The 24,439-nt window shown below is 36.9% G+C and overlaps 1 protein-coding gene across 2 annotated transcripts in view; it reads right to left on the bottom strand.

Annotated features, from left to right (window-relative positions):
• MNAT1 (MNAT1 component of CDK activating kinase) overlaps positions 1-24,439 on the bottom strand; it is a 202,047-nt gene that overhangs the window by 123,777 nt on the left and 53,831 nt on the right. For both annotated transcript variants that reach the window (XM_025869928.2, XM_073895320.1), the window contains 4 exons: positions 22,881-23,033; positions 20,558-20,631; positions 7,363-7,466; positions 38-178 (listed from right to left, as the gene is read on the bottom strand). In XM_025869928.2, the coding sequence (XP_025725713.1) occupies positions 38-178; positions 7,363-7,466; positions 20,558-20,631; positions 22,881-23,033 (472 nt within the window). The remainder of the gene's footprint in view (positions 1-37; positions 179-7,362; positions 7,467-20,557; positions 20,632-22,880; positions 23,034-24,439) is intronic.

Here is a 24,439-nt window from a genome sequence, read left to right as displayed (position 1 = left end):
AAGATAAACTCTGAATGCACTTAGCATTAATACATACCAGTTCATCTAAAAAAGCCTGCTTATTCTTCCTTTTTAGAATCTGCTGCCGTTGTTCTTCTTTTTGTATAAACAGTCTTCTTTGTTCATTTTCCTGTCTTTCTACCTCTAAAGCCTCTTCCAATTCCTCCTGTTCCCGAGTCTAAAACAGAAATATTTATATACAGCATAGAATAAATTTAGTAACCAAAATCAATCCTAACCACACTCTAACACTTTCTTTTTTGGAAGCATGAAACACACTAGTCATGGTTTAATAGAGCAGCATTTCTACTCTGAGGGAACGAGAGTTCATTTAATTTCATGTGGACATGGTACTATCAAAGAGAATGACACCTAGCATTACACAAACACCTAAACAAGTACACTGTGCCCATCTGCAGGAAATGTGATTAATAATGGATTTATTTATTTATAATTATGACAGAGAGTTTCAAGTCATTCAAAACCAAAAACCCAACAAAAACAACAAAGAGTCCATATACAGAGCTACTAACTGAAAGACTCCATTGAAAAGACTGGCTTATTTAATAGAAACAATTTCCAGAACATTCTAGATAATGAAAAGTTATCACTGTACTGAACTTTTTCCCAAGCTGAAATAAGTCTTCATAATGCTAGAGTTCCAAATAGCATTCATTTAAGGGAAGCTGTAAAAAACTGAAGTTATTTTTTAACATAAGCATATAAATTTGTGCACTGAAAAATTCAAAATTCAAAGCTAATATGTAAACTGAATGAACCATAGTTCTACTCATTCTCCTTTAATGGAATTCCTCAGATATAATTCCAGGCTCTGAAATTTATTACAATTCTAAGTCATACTTCAAAGCAATCGTATACCTAGTCTTTGTTCTTTCTTATGAATGAAAAATACAGTAAAATCTAAATGGTTTTATTTTAAAGCTTTTTTTTAATTTGACAGAACACTGAGAAATTATGGCACTTCAACCAAATACAGAATAGAGGAAGAGAGCATAATAGGTTTGAGCATCACGAATATAATATATGAATAACAAAGACCTCAGAGAAAAATATATATTTTACATAAATAATATTGAAAACCCTCTATTAGACTTTTTTTAATTCACACATTAGATAAACAAAGTTCTCAAACAAAAAGATGTTTCACCTACAATTCAAACTCACTACTAGACCCAAAATTAAGTTTAGCATCTGGTCTCCCAAAGCTGATCATACTCTTATATTCCTAACGTCCACGAAGTGCACACCTACATCTCAGTCAACTCCATTTAAAAACATAAATTCATCCCTGTTTACTCCCTCTCTGCCCCCCGCCCTGGTTCCCCTTAAATCAGTTGCTACATCCTATTAGCATCTCTCCCTATAATTTTACAAACTCTTCCTTCTCTTTTGGCAAGGTTGCTACTCTAACTCAGGCCCCCAGTAGAGAAGAGAATTCAAACTTGAGCTAGAAGAATTAGTAGGAATAAATGTAAAAAGTTAAGGGCTGAGATATGAAAGCTGGAAAAGTAAACTACTTGATTAGAGGCATATAAGCAGAAAAAGATGAGCCTTACAGTAAAACAGTGACATGTAACCAATTAAGTGTAACAAGTGTTAAAGAGGGTACAGTGAAAACAGAATTGATAGAGTGGTAAACTCTCCTTGCAGTGATAAAAGACACACAAAGAAAGAAAAGATTTCATATAGAGTGTTGTGGGTTAAACGTATCCCCCCAAAATATATGCTGAAAGTCTTAATTAACCCCTGGTACCTGTAAATGTGACCTTATTTGGAAACAGGGTCTTTGCAGATGTAATCAAGTTAAGATGGAGTCATACTAGAAATGTAGACACAGAGGAGGCGGCCATGTGAAGACAAAGGTACAGATCAGAGTAACACTGAAGGTTGCTGACAACCACCAGACACTAGAAGAGACAAGGAATGATTCTTCCCTAGAGCACTTACAGAAAGCATGACCTTGATGACACCTTAATTTCAGAATTCTAGACTCTAGAACTGTAATAAATTCCTGTTATAAGTCACCCAGTTTTTAGTAATTTGTTACAGCAGCCCTAGGAAACCTAAGAGGTTGAGCTAAGACCTCAAACTGTAGGTATTTGCCTCCATTGGAGAGTAGAACAGCTATTCAGGCAGACAAAACAAAGATGCAAAGACATGAATAAAGCTGGAATGCATGGTATGGCCAAATCATGAAGTATGGGAGTGGGGAAAAGTTCTAGATAAAACTGAAAAGGCAAGCAGAGGGCAGATCATGGAGGGTCCTCATACCACACTAAGGCAATGTGAGCCATACTAAGACAATCAGGAAGACATTAGGGAAATTTGAGGGATAACTTTAGAAAGACAACTAGAAGCAGTAAAGTATACAGATCAATCGGGCCATCACTGAAGACAGGAAAACCAGGTAAGAAATGATGAGAGCCCTAAATAAGGTAATAATAATAATAGAAATGGAGGGGGAACCAGATTTGAAAAATGATGAGCAGAGACTATCAACAGTATAGTCAGACAGACCAGATATGGCCTGAATACTTGGATAAAGAACATAATAGTAGAAACAAGTGGTAAAGATTTAAAAATTCAGCTTTGGAATGCTGAATTAAAAGTGTCTATAATACATCAAGAAATAAATATCTATTAACTACTTATAGATATATGTATATATTACATAGTATAATTCTAGGAGCTCAGGAGAAAAAGCAATGTGCTACAGAAACATTTGAGAGTAATTAGTATAAAGGGGTAACTCATAAAGAGAAGCACTGAAAGGAACCATGTTTTAAGAGTCAGGAAGGAAAGCTCAGCCTCTTAAGAAGACGAAAGGGGAAGGTGAGAGCAACACGATGAGGAATGGAGTGGCCCCACAGAAATTAAAGAACAGGGTTTCAGTATCAAGGGAGGAGGCTACACCAAACACTGCCAACAGGCCAAATGAGATTCAGACCTAACAGTCCATCATTTTTAACAATAAGAAACTGGTAGCCTCAATTTTCTCACTGAAATAGAATATGTGAGTATCTTGGACATAGTAGGCCTCAATAAATACTGATTAGCTAGCTAGCTGACTGAATAAATGGAAAAACAGCCATCATTAAAAAGCAAACACTGGGGACAATGAAGAAGGTATTGGACTGAGAGAAGGGAAGCAGGTTGAAAACTAAAGGTCTCTGTGTTCTTCCTAATACTACCTTACCCAATCAACCTCCCTTGCCTTCACCTCCCACTCCTAATCCATCAGTAGAACTTGCTATTTTTTTTAAGATTTTATTTATTTATTTGACACACAAAGAGAGCGAGAGAGAGAGAGAGAGAGAGAGAGGGAGAGAGCACAAGCAGGGGGAGCGGCAGGCAGAGGGAGAAGCAGGCTTCCTGCATGAGCAGGGAGCCCGACGTGGGGCTCGATCCCAGGACCCTAGGATCATGGCCTGAGCTGAAGGCAGCGGTTTAACCAACTGAGCCACCCAGGCGCCCCTAGAACTTGCTATTTTATACTCAAACTATCTCTCCAATTCATCCCCACCTCTCCACTTCTTGTTTAAGTCACCTCTAAATTCACCAACATAACGGCAATAACTTCCCATTGGTTTCCCAAACTCCAAGCTTGATTCTCTCAAATTCAACCTCCACCAAACCACTACATTTATTCTAAAACAGACAATACCTTATTACCACTTGGTTTAAAACCCCTCAATGACAATCATCCACAGCCACGTTTTTAAAACATCACTCCCAAGGAATCTTGGAACTCCCTAATAAGATGCCTAAGGTACACTATAGAAGAGATTGAACAAATGGAAATTCAGCCTATCCCTCTTCCCATTATCACTTTAACAACAAAAGTATTCCAAGCAAGCTTTCATTTAAAGAAAAGGTTCACCTATTAAAACATAAAAACAACTGGGACACCTAGGTGACTCATTCAGTTAAGTGTCTAACTCTTGATTTCAGTCATGATCTCAGACTTGTGGGATCAAGTCCCACGGTCAGGCTATGCACTGGGCGTGGAGCCTGCTTAGGATTCTCTCCCTCTGCCCCTCCTGCCACTTTCTCTCTCTCCCTCTAAACACACACACACACACACACAGCTGGTCTATTTAAGCCCAAATTACTTTTCATAATAAATTTCCTTATGTGACCTATGCCCTTTCTACTTCTTCAACTTCAACTCTCTCTCTCTATTGAACTTTGGCAATATAAAACTACTAAAACCTCTCAGAACTTCTTGCCTTTGCTTATGATTTCTTTCTGCCTGGAATGTCCTTGTTCAGTGTCCCTATTTCCACCCTTGTCCCATCTTCTTCACCTTAAACTCTACTTGTCCTTTAAAGCTCCCATTCAGGCATTATCTCACCTGGAATGCCTTTCCCAATATTATCAGAATGGATTAGGTATCCCTCCTCTACACTCCTATAATACCAAGCACACAGCACTTTCCACATGCTTATGACACTGTATTGAAATTACCTGGCTTCTTATTCATCTTTCTGTACAATATGCTTAGCACATGTTCAACAAATGTTATGAACTGATTTCTTTATTTTGCTAAACTGATAGCCATTCTACACAGCAATCTCTGCTGCTCATGAGAATCCAGAAAATTGAAAATAAAAATTAAGCTAATTTTATTTTATTTTTTTTTAAAGATTTTATTTATTTATTTGACAGAGACAGAGATAGCGAGAGCAGGAACACAAGCAGGGGGAGTGGGAGAGGGAGAAGCAGGCCTCCCGCGGAGCAGGGAGCCCGATGTGGGACTCGATCCCAGGACCCTGAGATCATGACCTGAGCCGAAGGCAGATACTTAACGACTGAGCCACCCAGGCACCCAAAATTAAGCTAATTTTAAATAACAAGTGTCGGCCAGGATGTGGAGAAAAAGGAACTCTTGTGCACTACTGGTGGAAATGTAATTGGTATAGCCACTGTGGAAAACAATATGGAAGTTCGTCAAAAAATTAAAAACAGAAACACCATATGGTCCAGTAATTCCACTGCTGGATATTTACCCAAATGAAACAATGATTCAAAAAGATATGTGCACCCCTATATTTATTGCAGCATTATTTAGAACAGCCAAGATATGGGAGGAACCCAAGTGTCCAATGACAACTGAATGGATAAAAAAGATGTAATGTACATACACACCCTGCCCCCCCACACACACAGGGCTATTACTCAGCCATAAAGATAGGATGAGATCTTGCCATTTGCAACAACACAGATGAACCTAGAGGGTATTATGCTAAATGAAATTAGAAGTCAAAGAAAGACAAATACCATATGATTTCACTTATATGTGAAATCTGAAAAGCAAAACAAATGAATAAACAAACAAAAAAAAGCAGAAACAGACCAATAAATACAGAGGACAAACTGGTGGTTGCCAGTAGGGAAAGGGGTGGGGGGAAGGCAAAATGGGTGAAGGGGAGAAGGAGATACAAGCTTCCAGTTATGGAATGAATAAACTAAGAGATAAAAGGTACAGCATAGAGAATATAGTCAGTGGTATTATGATAATGTTGTATGGTGACAGAAAAGAGCTACACTTGCGATGAGAATAGCATATTGTATATGCTTGTTGGATCACTATATTATACACCTGAAACTACTGTTAACAATGTAGTTACAACTGTAGTTCAATGAAATCATAAATAAGTAGAATACAATAGAATAAATATTTAAAGCTAATCTTCACTAAGACTCTACTTCAAGATTAGATCACATTTAGGGGCGCCTGGGTGGCTCAGTCGTTAAGCGTCTGCCTTCAGCTCAGGTCATGATCCCAAGGTCCTGGGATCGAGCCCCGCATCGGGCTCCCTGCTCCGCGGGAAGCCTGCTTCTCCCTCTCCCACTCCCCCTGCTTGTGTTCCTGCTCTCCCTCTCTCTCTGTCAAATAAATAAATAAAATCTTTAAAAAAAAATGATTTAAAAAAAAAGATTAGATCACATTCAGTTTCTCCATGCTCACACTAATTGATGATAGGTACCAGCTCCATGAAACAAATAAGATCTCCTTAGCAGACAACTTAGTAATAGTTTCTCTATGTCAGAAATGGGTTGCTTTAGATGAATAATCATGCAGAACACTTTTTTTCTTTTCTTCTTTTATACAACTTTGATGTTTTTAGAACAGTGAGACTTCAACATTCACAGAGACATGAAAAGCAAGTTGCTGTCTTAGGTTAGTAAAAAGACATCAGCCATGTAAGTTAGTCCATACTTCACTGGCCACAAGAGAGCTGGGCTCTACTCAATGATACCACAGTTACTGGTAAAGGTCAACTAGCATCATCTTAAAAAATGTGGTCCTATGTCTGTATGTTTATGCAATACCAAATACCCAGGTCAGTATCACTAGTAGTTATAACATTGTGCACAGAATGATTAGTTAATAAATGTTAATGAATTACTGACCAAATCACTTAGTTAAAACATAGCTAGGTATTAAACATTAATAGAATAAAAAGAATAAAAGCAGTTCAAATATTCCCATTGAAAGGATATTTTATTCAATAACCTATCATTATAAAGTTTTCAGATAATTAGAAATTTCTGCCTTAAAATAAATAACCAGCTTGAAATTAGATTATTCTTTTACAGCAACTGTATTTCCTAGCTTAAAATGCTGAATGAAAAAAAGTATTCACTTGAAAGGAACATCCTTCTATTAATGAGTTAAATGGGGCTAATGCAACAAGTTACCTGGGCATACCTATTTTGCATGTATTTTCTCATGCACCCAGAGAAGGCTACTGGGCAAAGAGAGTCATTTTTATGGCACATTGATGCTCTCAGAAATGAAACACCTTTCTAAGGAAGTCAGGTTGGGTATGAATGGAATGAGAATGTAGTGTCAATTCCTTGAGAGCTTTATGGCAAGAAAGAAGTACCTAAATGAAACAGTCCTAAGACTATAAGGAGAAAGTCCTTCTAAACACAAAATGAAAACACAAGCTATGTGATCCAGATATGACTAGTATCATTTTGACCAACAGTCACAAATTCCTGATAAAGTACCTCAAAAATAAGTACTTCTGCTTTCCTCCAAAACTAGAATGGCAAGTATTAAGAAATAACAGCTAAATTGTATAAGTTAAGACAAATCTCTGCATGCACACAATTCTTCCTTTACAGAACATATTTTAATAATGCTATCAAAGTTGTTATAGCTACAGTGTGCCTCCTATCCACGTGCCTATATACAGATACAGTATTTCTGCTCTGGATTTCAGCTAAATTCTTTGTAAATTTAATTCGTTTTAGAGGAAGATAGCTTTTCAGGGATCATATGGAAGCATTCATTTCTAATACAAAAGAAGAAAATACTTCGCAACCAACCAGCTTTAACTTATTTTTCTGAATGACATCTTTGTTTTCCTTTTGATACATCTCCATTTTCTTTTTGGTGTTATCCAAATCCACATTGTTGGTCAAGTTGAAAACTGCATCAGAAAGGAAATAATGACAGGAAATATAATTTTAATATAAATCTTGAGTAGACAATAAAAAAATTCAACACAGTGACTTAATTCATCAGGTTATTACTTACAGCTCCTTTTTATGTCATTTTACCTACTGGCTATTTTAGAGGCTAATCCTAGTTCAGCAATTGTTTTCAAAGCCAATTATATGACTATCTGACTATCACACAGAATATCTAAAGCTCTGAATCACCCCAGAAAACCTAAGATATATGTTTGCCATACTCAGATTTGATTTTTATAGGCCCCAGTCTAACTTTAAAAGCATATAAAAGATTACTTAAATTTTTTAAGTAAAAAGAGTAAGTCTGGGATCTACTACACAGGTCAGAATCAATCTTGAAAAGAATCTGTTGGGGCGCCTGGGTAGCTCAGTTGTTAAGCATCTGCCTTCGGCTCAGGTCATGATCCCAGGGTCCTGGGATTGAGTCCCGGATCGGACTCCCTGCTCAGCAGGAAGCCTGCTTCTCCCTCTCCCACTCCCCCTGATTGTGTTTCCTCTCTAGCTATATCTCTGTCTGTCAAATAAATAAATAAAATCTTAAAAAAAAAAAAGAATCTGTGCTCCACAAACAGAAAAATTATCCAAAAGAATAAAAAATATTATATATCTGTATAATTTACAGCAAACAAAAACAAGTTCTTTTTTAAGATTTTATTTATTTGAGAGAGAGAAAGAGCACAAGCAAGGGGGAGGGACAGAGGTTCAAAGCAGACTCCCCACTGAGCAGGGAGCCTGACACAGGACTCAATCCCAGGACCCTGGGATCATGACCTGACCCGAAGGCAGACACTTAACCAACTGAGCCACCCAGGCGTCCCCACAAAAACAAGGTTTATTCACATTCCAATGGTCTCCAACATGGCTGGATACAAGCCTGAATTATTTCCATACAGTCTAGATTTAAAAGAGTATGAAATAGAGCATAGCTTAACTAGGAAGGTAAAGGATAAACTGGCATCCAGACTGAAGACTGAAATAATTTCATAAGAGAAGCCACTGAGGTATGTTCAAAAAAGTGATAAATTTTCAATGAGTTAGAATATATTATAATTTTTAATTTTTAATATTTTTTTAATTTTTATATAATTCCAACTCAAAATAATGCCTTACTCCTTTCTAAGTTTACATACATAAATCAGTCACTATGGTACTCTGAATACCAACCAAAAGCACCTCTTTTGGTATATACAAATTCATATTATAAAGTACCAACCCACCATCGTACCCCTTACAGCATTTGCACCAGCCTGTCTAGAGAAAAATCCATATCATTAAGATTCTCCTATTCCACAATTCAATTCAGACCTCGCTTGGCTTCTTCTGTAATCTTTCTCCATCCATTATTAGCCATTCTATCCCTTCTCCAATTACTTATCCTTACCTCCTGCTTGTCCTATAAACAGGTTTGATCTACCCTAAATAAACTATGCTAAGCCATGTTTTTACAGATTCCTTCCCCATCTCACTCCTTCCTTTAACAAACATCTCAAATAGTTCCTATATTTTTTCTTTTACTTTCTTTTTTTTCTTATTTGAGTATAGTTGCCACACACTGTTACATTAGTTTCAGGTGTACAACACAGTGAGTCAACAACTATAGGTTATGCTATGCTCACCACAAGTGTAGTTAACATCTGTTACATACAACCCTATTACACACTATTGATTATATTCCCTATGCTGTACCTTATATCCCTGTGACTTATTCATTCCATAACTCAAAGCCTGTATCCCCTACTCCCCTTCACCCATGTCGTGCATCCCCTCACCCCCTCCCCACTGGCAATATCAGTTTGTTCTCTATAGTAATAGGTCTGACTCTACTTTGTTTGTTTTATTCATTTGTTTTTTAGATTTCACATATAAGTGAAATTATATGATATGTCTCCTAAGGCAAGGGAAACAAAAGCCAAAATATACATTGGGACTATATCAAAATAAAAGGCTTTTTGCACAGTGAAGAAAACCATCAACAAAACAAAAAGGCAATCTGCTGAATGAGAGAAGATATTTGCAAATGATATATCTGATAAGGGGTTAATATATATAATTTATAAAGAACTGATACAACTCAACACCAAAAACACAAATAATCCAATTAAAAAGCAGAGGACCTGATTAAACGCTTTTCCAAAGAAGACATACAAATGACCAACAGATACATGAAGATGCTCAAAATCACTAATCATCAGGAAAATGCAAATCAAAACCACAATGAGATATCATCTTACACTTGTAAAAATGGCTAAAATCAAAAAAGAAAGAGATAACAAGTGCTGGCAAAGATGCAGAGAAAAAGGAACCCTCATCCACTGTTGGTGGGAATGTAAATTAATATAGTAACTGTGGAAGACAATATGAAGGTTCTTCAAAAAAGTAAAGGTGGAAATATCATATGATCCAGTAATTCCACTACTGGGTATTTACCAAAGAAAACAAAAACACTAATTCAAAACATATATGCACCCCTATGTTTACTGCAGCATCATTTACAATAGCCAAGCTACAGAAGCAACTCACATGCCCATCAATAAAGGAATGAATAGAGAAGATGTGGTGTATACACACACACACACACACACACACACACACACACACACACAATGGAATATTAGACATAAAAAAAGATGAGATCTTGGCATTTGCAACAACATGGATGGACCTGGAAGGTATTACACTAAGTAAAATGAGCCAGAGAGAAAAAGTCAAATAGTTCCTAGACTTTTGGATTATAGAGGCTTATAAGAAGTGAAAAGTAATATTGGGAGCCCAACATAGGGTTACCTGTTTTGTTGAGTAAGGCATCAAACATACTCTAAAGACCAATCTGATCCATTATTTCATTTTTATCTCCTCAAAAGGCCAAAGGATTTCAGAACATCAACTTATCATAATCACTGTTAAAAACCCAGGCTCACCTACATATGTAGAAAAAACAAAAGCAATCATCAATTCTATTATATGCAATTTTAAAACTCTAAGAGAAATGAGAGAAACCGAGAAACAATAGTCCTCTAGCTACTTCTCCAGCTTTTTTACCACAAAGTAGAAAAGAAAATAGTAATGGTGGTAAACCAGGCAATCTGGCTAATATGGAATGTAAGGCATTCCCCATAAATCCCACTCTGGCCCCAACACAAAACAAAGGAGGAGGCTCAAAACTAGCAACTGCCCTTAGAAAGTCAACTGTGATCCATTTGTTAATGGAGTGTGATTCTGGGGCGCCTGGGTGGCTCAGTCGTTGAGCATCTGCCTTCGGCTCAGGTCATGGTCCCAGGGTCCTGGGATCGAGCCCCGCATAGGGTTCCCTGCTCCACGGGAGGCCTGCTTCTCCCTCTCCCACTCCGCCTGCTTGTGTTCCCTCTCTCGCTGTGTCTCTGTCAAATAAATAAATAAAATCTTTAAAAAAAGAAAATGGAGTGTGATTCTGCTATCTTTGCCAATCACTCACAATTTACTCCTTATATTTAACAGGTCATCTATTGAGCCACCAAACCCAATAATCTTTACAACCTCTACCATCCTCAGTATCTATGCCCACTTAACAATATTGATAACTTATTTCTCCTTAGGCACTTTCTTCTCTTGACTAATTTAATACGCACTCCTGATCTGTCTCCTACTACTCCAACTACTCCTTCCTGTTTCCATCTCTGGCTCTTCTTAGTCTCTAAGTAATCTGTATGATTCTGGCTTTTGCCCTCTTTCCTTCCCTCTCTATTCTTTGGGCAATTTCATCACTTCCCATAGTTTCAACCAAATAAATGCCAGGAAAAGCTGACACTATCTCAAAGTGCATTTCAGAAAGCCAAACACATAATTATCTCCAAATCTGTTCCTCCTTGTAAAACCTTTACCTGTTACGATTCTCATGCTAAGACACCAAGATTTAACACCTGATTCATCTGACCCACTCTACAAGCAGCAGTAACCAAATCCTACAGATTGTACCACCAAAATCTCTTTAAAGCTGCCCTTATTCTCAAAGTGCCCTGACAATATACCATGCCAGATCGTATTTCTCCCCAAATCATTTATAATAATCTCTGATTTAACTTCCTATCTCCAGAATCTTTGCATCTGACGCTACACTCTAACCCAATCCATAATATACAATGCTATCACACTAATATTTCTGAAGCACACCTCTAATGACCTTGCACCTCTACCATCCTATAGTCCTCTCATCCTTTCTGCCTTTCCTCTTTTTACTAGAAAAAAACCAAACACTTTTAGAATTCAGAACCCTTCACAATCTGGCTATAACTATTCTCTCTCCTTAATAAAGACCTCTCTTGAAAGTAGACAGGCTGCATTTCCCAACTGTCCCCTACATTTCCTGTTCCAGTTCCTTTGATCACACCATTCTGCCTAGAATGCCTGATCCCCATTCTTACTACTGAAATTATACCCAATCTTTAAATGTCTACCCAAAAACTACCTTTTCTATGAAGTTCTCCCTGACTTCCCTAACTAGAAAGAATTTCCTTCTCTTATGTTGAAAACATTATTTAGGGGCGCCTGGGTGGCTCAGTCGTTAAGTGTCTGCCTTTGGCTCAGGTCATGATCCCAGAGTTCTGGGATCGAGCTCCGCATCTGGGCTCCCCGCTCCGGGGGAAGCCTGCTTCTCCCTCTCCCACTCCCCCTGCTTGTGTTCCCTCTCCCGCTGTGTCTCGCTCTCTGTCAAATAAATAAATAAAATCTTTAAAAAAAAACAATAAAATAAATTTAAAAAAATAAAACATTATTTACAGCTCATATAAAAATCTTTCTACTTCATATAATATGTAAACACATACACAGTGTTCTTTACTTACACTTTATCTTGCACTCAAAGACCATATTTTATATAATCTCTGTATCATCCAGACATAAGGAAAGGAGAAAAGAATTCAATGATTATCTATTCGGTTCCCAACACTATGGGGCTGTTAGCATACAAAGAATTTCCTATTTTCAAAGACTAAAGATCTCTCATTAGGGAGGTCACCCCTAACACATAAATTCAAGTAATAATACAGGATACTATAAGATCAAGTGACAACAGAGAAGAACTAAAAGTATCCTTGCTTCATGCATTAAATAGTATCTAGCACTGTGCTAGCTGTTGAAGAAGTATTAAAGGAATAAACTGTAATTCCTTTCAATGGAATCAGCTACCAATTAACCCTACTAAAACAAAGTTCTGATTATGTCATTCAGTCACTCAGTTCACTCATTGCTTCTGCATCCACAATGCCTTGTAAAGGGAAAATCCAATCTTATCTCTTACAATGCTTTTCCCCTCTCTACTCTGTGAGTTCTGCAGATTCCTCAGAGCCTCTTCAAGAACCAATGGAAAGAAAGACTAAGCAATTCCAACCCGAGAGGCTTTGCTTCATTTGCCTGCTTGAAGTGATCCCTTCAAAATTTTGCTTGAAGAATACACTCTACATACTGTGTATCAAGTATCTATGAAGTACATATGACAGGCACTATGTCCAGCATCTGGTCTAATTATATCACTTAATCCTCCCAATAACCTTATGAGATAGGTACTTCTATTACTCACTTTACAGATAAAGTTTAAAGACATTAAATAACTTCATCCAAGTTATATAGCCAGTAAATGTTGTAACTAGGATTTTAACATAGGCTATCTGATTCCAAAGCCTGAACTTTTATCTACAACACTAGTTGTATTGTTTCTCTCAATGCCTGAAAAACACTGGTAGCACAGTTCAACTCTTCCTCTGCACCTGTACAGGCTCCATACTTTTAGACCTCCATACTTGTGATCATACTGCTCCCAGAGAACCCATATCTTAGTACCAACCTCAACCCAGAACTGTGGATATCCATATCTGGCCCACCTTTCTATATGCAGCTTAATCACCACCTCTTCTTTGTAACTCACTCTGCAGGTACAATCTCTCCATCCCTGAATGCCCACAATACACTGCTTAATATCATACTGGTGGCACTTATCCACTTTCTACCCTATAGAATTATTTTCAATGTACATATCTATTTGACCTAATAGAGTGTTCACTGAGGGCAGATTGTAGGTCTGATTCATCTTTATCACTTCCAACACTTCAATAAAATATTTCCAGTATATACCCATTAAAATGACCAAAATCCAATACACTGACAACACCAAATGCTGACATGGAAATGGAGGAACAAGAACTCTCGTTCATTGCAGCAGCAATGCAAAATGACACAACACTTTGGGAGACAGTTTATTTCTTACAAAATTAAACATACTCTTACCATTTTATCCAACAGTCACACTCCTTTGTATTAATCCAAAGGAACTGAAAACTATGTCCACACAAAAACCTGTACACAAATGTTTATAGCAGCTTTATTCATAATTGCCAAAGCACGGAAGCAACCAAGATGTTCTTCAGTAGGTTAATGGATAAATTGTGGTACATCCAGACAATGAAATATTATTCAGCACTAAAACGAGCTATCAAATCATGAAAAGACAAGGAGGAACCATAAATGCATATTATTGCTAAGTCAAAGAAGCCAATTTGAGAAGGCTACATACTATATGATTCCAACTACATGACAATCTAAAAAAGGTAAATCTACAAAGACAGAAAAAGATCAATGGTTGCCAGAAGTCAGGGGAGGAAGAAGGGACAAATAGGCAGAACACAAAGGAATTTTAGGGCAGTGAAACTATTCTGTAAAATACCATAATGGTGGATACATGTCATTATATATTTGTCCAAATCCATAAAATGTACAACATGAAGAGTAAGCTCTCGTATAAACTATGGTCTTAGAGCAATAATGATATGTCAATGTAGGCTCATCGATTATAACATATTTACCACTCTGGTGGGGGGATGTTGATAGCAGGGAAGTCTGTGCATGAGCGGGGCAGGTGGTATATGGGAACTCTGTACCTTCCACTTAATTTTTCTATGACTCTAAAACTGCTCTAAAAAATAAAGTTTATTTAAAAAAAAAAAGGAATTCCCCATCTGGTAAGAGCTCAAGAAATAGTTGGGAATTACCATAAGAGAGGAAAAAAAAATAAACCAATGTTAATGTTTATTACTACCTTTATAATTATAGATTTCATTAAAATGACCTTTATAATTACAGAATTGAATTCTACAGAATGGCAAAGCAAGGAGATATAAAGTACATGAAAAAAATTATCTTGGTTTCTTTTGGTTATAAATCTGAGAAGTAAAGGTAATCAAATTGATATCCTACATTGAACTCTAACAAAATATTTAGAGCAGTTAAGGAAAACAAAAAGTTTATCAGCAAGCTAGCCAGGGTACTACTGATTTAAATTTTCTATTAAGTAGAACCCAGAAATAGGTAAAGTTGAATCCTAAGCGAAACTTATCTGTATACAACTTTCTTTTATGCTTATTAAAAACTTTGTAATCAATTCCAATAAAACTAAAATAACCAATTTATTTCATTTTTTCATTTAGAAACCCAAGGTAATAGCAATATAATAGATACAAATTTATAATCATAAATAATACAAATTGCTTCCTTTAAAAAGAAAAAAAATAAGTTTTTTTTAAAAAGTAAAGTACTATTTTAAAAACTTTTCAGATGAAGCAAGTCTCATTCATGCCATAATGAATCAGGTTGGTATAACAGTCTTGAAGAAAAAAGAATACAAGATAATTTTCTATAACAATCATTTGCCCCTTTATCTGGCTGCCGGTTTAGCTCAGATGTTGACCTGCCTTTAGTCAAGTATTAAAAGGCAACAAAAAACCTATTGTATTTTCTGAAAGATTTAATGTTATTTAAGTACAATTTTGAAGTCTTTTTGACATCCAGAATTTATAGTTAAAGCCCTTAGGACTTTCTCACCCTTTCAAAATAAGCATACCCTGAACCAAAAGAATAATCTATTTATTATGAAACTAAGAACAAACCTTTGAGATAATCCCTGTGGCCAAAAGGAACAAGAATTTTTATGTTTAGATTGTCATAACCACAGAAAGGAGCCTATTGTTTATGCTATAAGAAAGTTCATCTTCATGTGTGCCCCTTCTATTGTAATTTTATGCCATTTTTCAAAATTACAGTATCTTAAATTTTTTATATTTGTGATGTTGAAAGGATTCAAAATGAAATTTATTTAACCAAATGACCAATCCCCAATTTATAAATCCTCACTGACTCCTTAGCCACCCTACCAACTCTATTCCTCTCACTCTAAGCCTAAGCATCTTCAATAGCACCCTTCGACCTTTATTATTGAGTTCAATCTTTTTTTTTTTAAGATTTTATTTATTTATTTGACAGAGGGAGACACAGTGAGAGAGGGAGCACAAGCAGGGGGAGTGGAAGAGGGAGACACAGGCTTCCCACCTAACAGGGAGCCCAATGCGGGGCTCAATCCCAGGACCCCAGGATCATGACCCGAGCGAGCTGAAGGCAGACGCCCAACAACTGAGCCACCCAGGTGCCCCAAGTTTGATCTTCTTTAAGGTTCTTCAAAATATGGCCCCAATCTACTTCTTTTTCTTTCATCTCCTACTATTTCCCCAATTAGCACCCCATGTTCTAGACTCAGATTAGTAACTACTCTGAGACTAGCAAGCACTTTCACGGATCTGAGAGTCAGAAAAACCTATGTTCAAAATTTGGCTCCATTATTTACCAGCAATGTAATCCTGAGTATAATACCTCTTCTCCATATGCAAAATAAGGGATAAAAGTGCCTCTCTCAGAGTTGTGAAAATTATTCGAGATAATGTGAATACAGCATAGTCTGGCACTTAACATGTGCCCATTAAATTAACATTTTATACTTTTGATTAACACAGAGATCCAATACCGATATCACAGACACTGAATTAATCATCTTTGAAAGCATGAATAAAACACAAAGTAGATAGCTACTAAAACAAGATTTTAAAAGAAAGTTTTATTTATACCATAACAAAACAATGACACACAACTAAGAGGTGGAGCCACACCCTAACAAAACTTCAAAGAGCTAAAACTATTCTTTCTCTCATTGCTTCACTCTCCATCCAACAAAACAATAAAAAATACTGCCTGTCCTCCAGCTTTTATTTTCTTGATTAATACCATCCTACTCCTAAGGTCATCAATTTAACTCATCCCTGCCTGCTCCTTCTACCTCACCACCTATATCAAATTAGTCCTTGAATATTCTGTCTAACACATCCCCTTTATCTACTCCACTCCCCTACTACCTATTCGAAGCTCTCATTACTTCTCATCCAAATTGCTGTAACAGCCCCTTAAAAATGTTCCCAGACTCAATGATTTCCTGTCAATATTCCACATTGCCACCACACTATCGTGCTGGCTCACTATTGACCATAGAATAAAATCTTACCCTGACAGCCTAGCTTGCAAAGTTCCCATTAACCCAGATCTAGTCTGTTTCTCAAGCCTCATTTCTAGTAATTCCCCATGATCTACTTACCTATAACATTAGTTGCTCATTCTCCAACATATTCAATACCCTTATATCTCTGCTAATTTTGTCTTTTGCTAGAAATGTTCTTCCATCCTCTTCCCACCTGGTAAACTCCTATACCATCTTTTAAGGTCAAATTCAAATATGACCTCTTCTCTGATCAAACTATACTTCTATTTCTCAATGTTGAATTAATTGTTTGTTATCTATATTCCCATAACACTTTACAAATAAATGCCTATACTACTTTGGCATTATATTTTAGTTATTAGTTTACACAATTATTTCCCCCTTTAGAGTTTGAACTTACTGAAGGCAAAGATCATATATGCCCTGCAAGTAAAGTAGTTCACATAGAACAATTAATATCTGCTAAATTGAAGTTCAGAAAATAAACTCTAAGTCAAAGAGGCTAGACCCCAAATTTCATCAATATTTTCAAATACAATCAGAACTGCTCTTCATCCAGCATGATCAAGATTAGTAGCTGATTACTTACAAAAGTCTGTTAAGGGAGGGAAAGACACATATACACTCCTTAAATATTTTAACCTAAAACACATATAGTAAATACATTCTCTAACTTAATGACCTATAGCCAATGTCTAGTCTTTAATTAGTTTCTTTAATTGCTTCTTTCTTATATAAACCATACTTGTCATCTATATTGTTCAGTTTCCATTTTCTAAAGTGGAGTAAGAACTTGAGAAGCAGAATCCTTCAGAAGGTGTGTACTTTTTTTCCCAACCACATAAACTACTTAATTAAATTACATAATTACAAGTAAAATAAATAAGAAGGCCTGGTTACCAATGCAAACAACTCTCAGTATATAAATGAACTGGTGAGAGAAGTACAGAGATGTACTTGTCATCTTCTAATGAACAAGGTTCATCACGTATTCATTATGCTTTGGACTTCAATCAGTATATTTTATGGAAGGACTGAGAAATGTCAGTTACCCCAGTGGGTCAATTAAGTGGAGCTAAGTTAAGAAATCTTCAACATAACTGCAACTGAAGACAGTCCTTCATGAATATACATGATAGCAGAATCACTTTCAAATTAAATGCTCTGAGCCACTGTTTTCTTATCTGTTAAGGAAAGGACTACATATGGTATAGCTGTAATAGCCAGACTTGCTCTTACCTGTCAATCATGGCTCCTGCTTCTGGACATAAACATGGTCTTACCTATGGGCCCCCAGCTGTTCATATCTTCCAACTAATTCATCCCATAGAAAAAATATGTATGTTTAAAAATAATGGCTCAACCAGAACCTTATTCTAGAATCAAGATCCCCACCTCCCTTCCCCACCTTCTTTGTCCATCGGTTTCTTTAGATTATCCATCCTACCTTCCTACTTGGACTTGTAACCATGTATTACACCTTGCTCTCTGACATCTATAATCTCCTTTCTCTTTATTACCTGACCAGACTCTTACCTAATCACATTGCCTTTAGAATAAACATGAACTAGATTTATTCCTGCTACTATCCAACTGTCTGTCCTATACTTAATATGTATATTCTATAGATCTAGTCAGAGATCTACACTTGCCCAGTTCTTAAAGATTTCTTTTGGTTTATCTTCTCAGTCAATATCATACTTTTCTACTTTGACTTGGCACTCCCAATTCTACCACTTTTTCAACTAAAATCCAAGCCACTGATGGTTGCTAAGATTACACATAAAGTGCAATGAACACCATCAGAATGAAAAAACTATGGCCCCTAGGCACTAAATGATCCCCGAAAAAGTTTAAGTTATATTCTGTACATGCTATTTGCTATGACATAACAAATGAACTTAGATATTTTAGAAAAGTTTCCATAACAGTTGAAATAAAAAGATTCTCTGGGTTTTTCTCAGTTAATAAAGAAGTTAAAGGCATTAGAATATTCCATTCCTCAAGAGTTTAAATTTTCTAAAAATTTTCCATATAAAAACGGTCTTCTAAAGAATGATCAATCTGTTATATTCATATTTTAAATACGAAATAACATAAGTACAGCTTGGCTATCAGGTTTGAGAGAAGAGTAAAAAAGATGATTTAATTCTCTAAGTCTCATTCTTATTTCACAGTCTGTAATTTTTGTCTCATTTCCAAACATGCATTGGTTAATAATAATTATGGCAGCTATAAAAAAACATTAATTTTTTAAATTGATGTATAACAACTTCCAGGCTTTTTAACATCTCTGAAATCTTATTTAAGAAAGCAAAAAGAGGGAGCCTGGCTGGCTCAGTTGGTTAAGCAACTGCCTTCGGCTTAGATCATGATCCTGGAGCCCCGGGATCGAGTCCCGCATCAGGCTCCCTGCTCAGCAGGGAGTCTGCTTCTCCCTCTGACTCCCCCCTCTCGTGCTTTCTCTCTATCTCATTCTCTCTCTCAAGTAAATAAATAAAATCTTTAAAAAAAAAAAAAAAAAAAAGAAAGCAAAAAGAATTCTTTCTGGGCGCCCAGGGTGGCTCAGTTGGTTAAGCGACTGCCTTCAGCTCAGGTCATGATCCCAGGGTCCTGGGATTGAGTCCCACATCAGTCTCCCTGCTTGGCAGGGAGCCTGCTTCTCTCTCTGCCTCTGCCTGCCATTCCCCCTGCTTGTGCTCTGTCAAATAAAGAAATAAAAAAATCTTTAAAAAAAATAATTCTTTCTTTTGATGAACATTTCCTTTTAACTAATCACAAAAGAAAGAAAAGGAGCTAAAACTACTCTAAACTCTGAGTCTAGAATAATACTAAATAAAAGAATGCCACTTCAATAGTCAACTGCTTCAAACTATTTTCTTTTTTTTTCTTTTTTTTTTTAAGATTTTATTTATTTATTTGAGAGAGAGAGAGAATGAGAGATAGAAAGCACAAGAGGGAAGAGGGTCAGAGGGAAGAGGGTCAGAGGGAGAAGCAGACTCCCCGCTGAGCAGGAAGCCCGATGTGGGACTCGATCCCGGGACTCCAGGATCATGACCTGAGCCGAAGGCAGTCGCTTAACCAAATGAGCCACCCAGGCACCCTCAAACTATTTTCAAACTACTGTATGCACAGAGACATAAATGATAACATATGGCTTTAGTCACCATAGGCAGATAACAGAAATCCTATTTTTAAAAAATCTGTGTACTTTTTCCTTGTGTTGACTCTAATACCTCCTCAACATAAAAATGATATATACAGATACAGCCTTTCTTCCCAGCTATAAATTGATACTACTGCGGCGGCTGGGTGGCTCAGTCGGTTAAGTGTCTGCCTTTGGTTCCAGTCATGATCTCGGGGTCCTGGGATCAAGCTCTGTGTGCTTGCTTCTCCTCTCTCTCTGCCACTCCCCTGCTTGTGCTCTCTCTCTCTCAAATAAATAAATAAAATCTTGGGGGGAAAAAAAACAGTGATACCATTTTCCCTGAGACAAAATGTTTATTACTTAAGTATGTCCTTTACTTACGTATGGCTTCAATTTAACAAACATGATTCAAGTACAACAGAAAGTAAATAGATAAAACATCAGCTATCACAATAAAACTTGTTAGAGATTTTATATGAGATGTTTATCTTTTAGGCATCTAAAAGATAAAAGCATACAGGGTAGCACACCAAAAGTACAAGCATCAAAAAACATACCAATTTCTTCCACTTCTTCCAGGAAATCATTATACTCTCTTAGACTAGGAAAGTCTTCTTCTCTTTTATTGTATCTTTAATAGAAGAAAAAATTCAACACATTACATATCTCTTGCTTTCAATATTATCTAATTGGTTTGTTTCTTCTTACATATTTTATTCATGATACATAGAAAAGCACTGCTTATTACTTACTGGGTAAAACACTGTTTTCTTGACACCATGTTTATAACTAGACCAAGAATGTTGTTCTTAAATTCTTACGATTACAGAGAAGGAATAGAATTAAGAGAGAATGATAAAATATGTTAAATCCTTCTAAAACTTAAGGAAAAGAAAGAAATTAGGAGCCTGATTTACTTCTTCTAGATTTGCTAATTTTCAGAAAGCTAAAAATTAATTCAAAAAACACCTTCCAATTTTTCATGACAACTGTAGTCTAAAGAATATCAGATCAGGAAATTCTATAAATATTGTAATGTACCTGTGAAGAATTAGAAAACTACAAGGGATCAATAAAAAAAAAAAATTAATATAAAAGAGACTATCTAGGGCTCCTGGGTGGCTCAGTCGGTTAAATGCCTGCCTTTGGGGCGCCTGGGTGGCTCAGATGGTTAAGCGTCTGCCTTCGGCTCAGGTCGTGATCCCGGGGTCCTGGGATCGAGTCCCGCATCGGGCTTCCTGCTGCTTGGGAGCCTGCTTCTCCCTCTGCTTCTCTCTCTCTCTCTCTCTGTCTCTCATGAATAAATAAATTAAAAAATCTTTAAAAAATAAAAAAAAATAAAAAAATAAAAAAAAAATAAATGCCTGCCTTTGGCTCAAGCCATGATCCCAAGACCCTGAGATTGAGCCCCGCATCAGGCTCCTTGCTGGGTGGGGAGTCTGCTTCTCCCTCTACATCACCCCCTGCTTGTGCTCTCTTTCTCTCTCTCAGCTCTCTCTCATGCTCTTGCTCTCTCTCAAATAAATAAATAAAATCTTTAAAAAAAATAAAATAAAAGAGACTATCTCCCAGAAGCAATACAAGTAATAAAAGAGCAGCCTGGGACATTGATAAAGTAACACAGGTTAAGTACCTAGAAAGATGCTGCTAAAACACTGGTGACCTAGGCGGCACCTGGGTGGCATAGTCAGTTGGGGATCCAACTCTTGCTTCTGGCTCAGGTCACAATCTCAGGGTTATGAGATCGAGCCCCACATCAGGCTCTGTGCTGAGCATGGAGTCTGCTTGAGAGTCTCTCTTCCTCTCCCCGCCCCTCCCACTTCTGCACTCACTTTCTCTCTCTCTCTCTCTCAAATAAATAAATCTTTAAAACACTGGTGACCTAGGTTGAAACATATATCACCAAAAAATATAATAGTAATACATTGTTTATATATTAATTTGTTAAACTTCAAAAACAATAAGGTGACTTTTAATAAAAGGACAGATAAAATAAAACCCAAAATTGTTCACAAACAGTAAAAACTAGGGGTACCTAGGTGGCTCAGTCGGTTAAGCGTCTGCCTTCAGCTCAGGTCATGATCCTGGGATCCTGGGATCCTGGGATCCTGGGATAAAGCCCTGCATCGGGCTCCCTGCTCAGCGGGGAGTGTGCTCCTCCCTTTCCCTCTGCCCCTCTCCCTGCTTGTGTGCTCTCTCTCTCATTCTCTCTCAAATAAATAAATAAAATCTTAAAAAAAAGAGAGTAAAAACTAAATCATGAATGAAAAAGATAATGTTAAAAATATATTATGTACACACACAGATATATATGAAAATAAATTATAGCTAACACATTATTTTCTCTAGCACACTTCAAATCTCAACTTAAATGATACCTTCACAGGCCCCACCTGATATCAGTGACCCACACCAACACTCAGTCACTAACTTCGTAACATTCTTCTCAATTTGTAATCATATAGTTGTTTAGTTTGCCTGTTTTATTATCTCCATGCTATGCTATACTACTATACTGTAAGCCTTATAAGGGCAAGGTTCATAGCTATTTCACTCATTTCATACCTAATGCCTAATATGAATAACACAGCATTCACACACAGTAGGTACTCAATATGTATTTAACTAAATTAAAAAATAAATAGTAAATAAACAAATTGTAAAGCTATCTTCAAAATGATCTACTCTTCTCTAACAAAGGCTAGTTAACTATTCTTCAAGTACTTAATAAATTTCTGTTGAACAAATGCATAGACAAATTTGTGCATTTATTCACTTGCCAAACTGTCCATATTTCCATCCGTAAATAATTATAGCAATTATTGAAATAATACTTAAAGTCCTCTTTGTATACTGAATCATTCAAACAATAATAGTTACATTTTTAGGACTTTTTTCCGAATCTCAACCTCCTTGTCCACAGTAGGATCTTCAAAGAGTTGTACTCTGAAGTTGCTCTTTCTAAGTGGAGTGCCACACTCAGGACAGTTTCCAGCTCCTCTCATAAACAGTAAATCCACACAACTTTCACACCTGTAAGGAGAAAATACAAGGTAACCTTTAAGCCAATACTCAAATCCACAACAATTTGTATATAGTTTACCTTTTTTGTTGTTATTTTGGTGGTTTTTTGTTTGGGTGCGTTTTTCTGGCAGGGGAGCAGAGATAAGAAAATTAATCATTGCTACTTAAAAATCTCACACACAAAAAAAAAACTTTTAGATATTTATTTTCCTTTGGAGCTTATATTTTAGACATAGGTACCCCAAGGGATACCAGTTTCATTTTACAAATTAAACAAATTTACAAATTAAAAGAAATTGTGTTGGGGGCTATTCAGATTCAGAGGTAGCAGGATAGGGAAAAGTCAAGAGAGGCATGTAAAAGAATGGTCTGTGGTCACCTCCATTTTCAGTCCAGTAACACCCTTAGATCTAGGCAAGAGAAGCCTCTACCAAAGGCCTACACTTTAAAGCACTCTGCATAGCACAATCACTAAAACAAAGACTTTTTTCTTCTCTTTCAGCCTTACAAGAAGTTGGTGTTTTTGTTGTTGTTGATTTGTTTTTTGTGTTTTTTTTGAAAGTTCAGTAAGCAATCGAGCAAATGGAAATTATAAGGGAGAGGCGATAGTTGGAAGAGGTCTTCCCCACCCCCGCCCCACCCCAGGCCAAAGGAGAAGGAACTAATGGTACCCCAGTATCTACAGAGAAAACAGAAAAATCACCACAGCTTCTGCCCTGAGAAATCATAGAAGGAACGGTTCCTCATAAAAACTTTCATCAGTTAAAGCTGTCTGCCCCAAATCCACCAGAAGGACTGCCTAGGAAAGCCATGTTTCCCAGATACCTGCATTCCCTTCTTTCTTCTTGGGAAGTGCAATTTGGGGAAGAGTTTAGAATTTCCTGGAAGTCTTGAGTTGGAAAAACAAGGACCTAAAGAGGTTAACCTCTCTATACTGGATTCCTAGGAACCTGAGACAATCAGTTCACACTGTTTTTGATGGGTCCAGGCACCACTCAACCATCCTTGCCCTGTCCCAAGATATCCATGCTACTAATCAGACTAACAAGTAGAAAGGCTGGCTATAAGAAAACAACAGTTCCTTTAGCCTCTGGGTCTTGAGGATGCAGCCCTGGGAAGTAAGTGGACAGCATGGGAACTCAAGACTGTGCCAAGGGTGTAGCTTGGTTCTTAAACAATATTTAAACATTTTGATATACAGTCCTCTGGTTGCAATCTTGCCCAATTCCACATACACTAGGGCTACACCAGCCCTAATCACTTCTTTCTTAGCATTACCTGAAACTATTTTTTTAAGATTTTATTTATTTATTTATTCATGAGAAACAGAGAGAGGCAGAGGGAGAAGCAGGCTTCCCACAGAGTAGGGAGCCCAACAGGGGACTCGATCCCAGGACCCCAAGATCATGACCTGA

The sequence above is a fragment of the Callorhinus ursinus genome, unplaced genomic scaffold (assembly GCF_003265705.2).
Source record: "Callorhinus ursinus isolate GAN/ISIS: 27379988/994484 unplaced genomic scaffold, GSC_fseal_2.0 scaffold8, whole genome shotgun sequence".
NCBI classification, from domain to species: domain Eukaryota; kingdom Metazoa; phylum Chordata; class Mammalia; order Carnivora; family Otariidae; genus Callorhinus; species Callorhinus ursinus.
The sequence above is the reverse complement of the archived record's forward strand: the minus strand, read 5'-3'. Positions and strand labels throughout refer to the sequence as shown.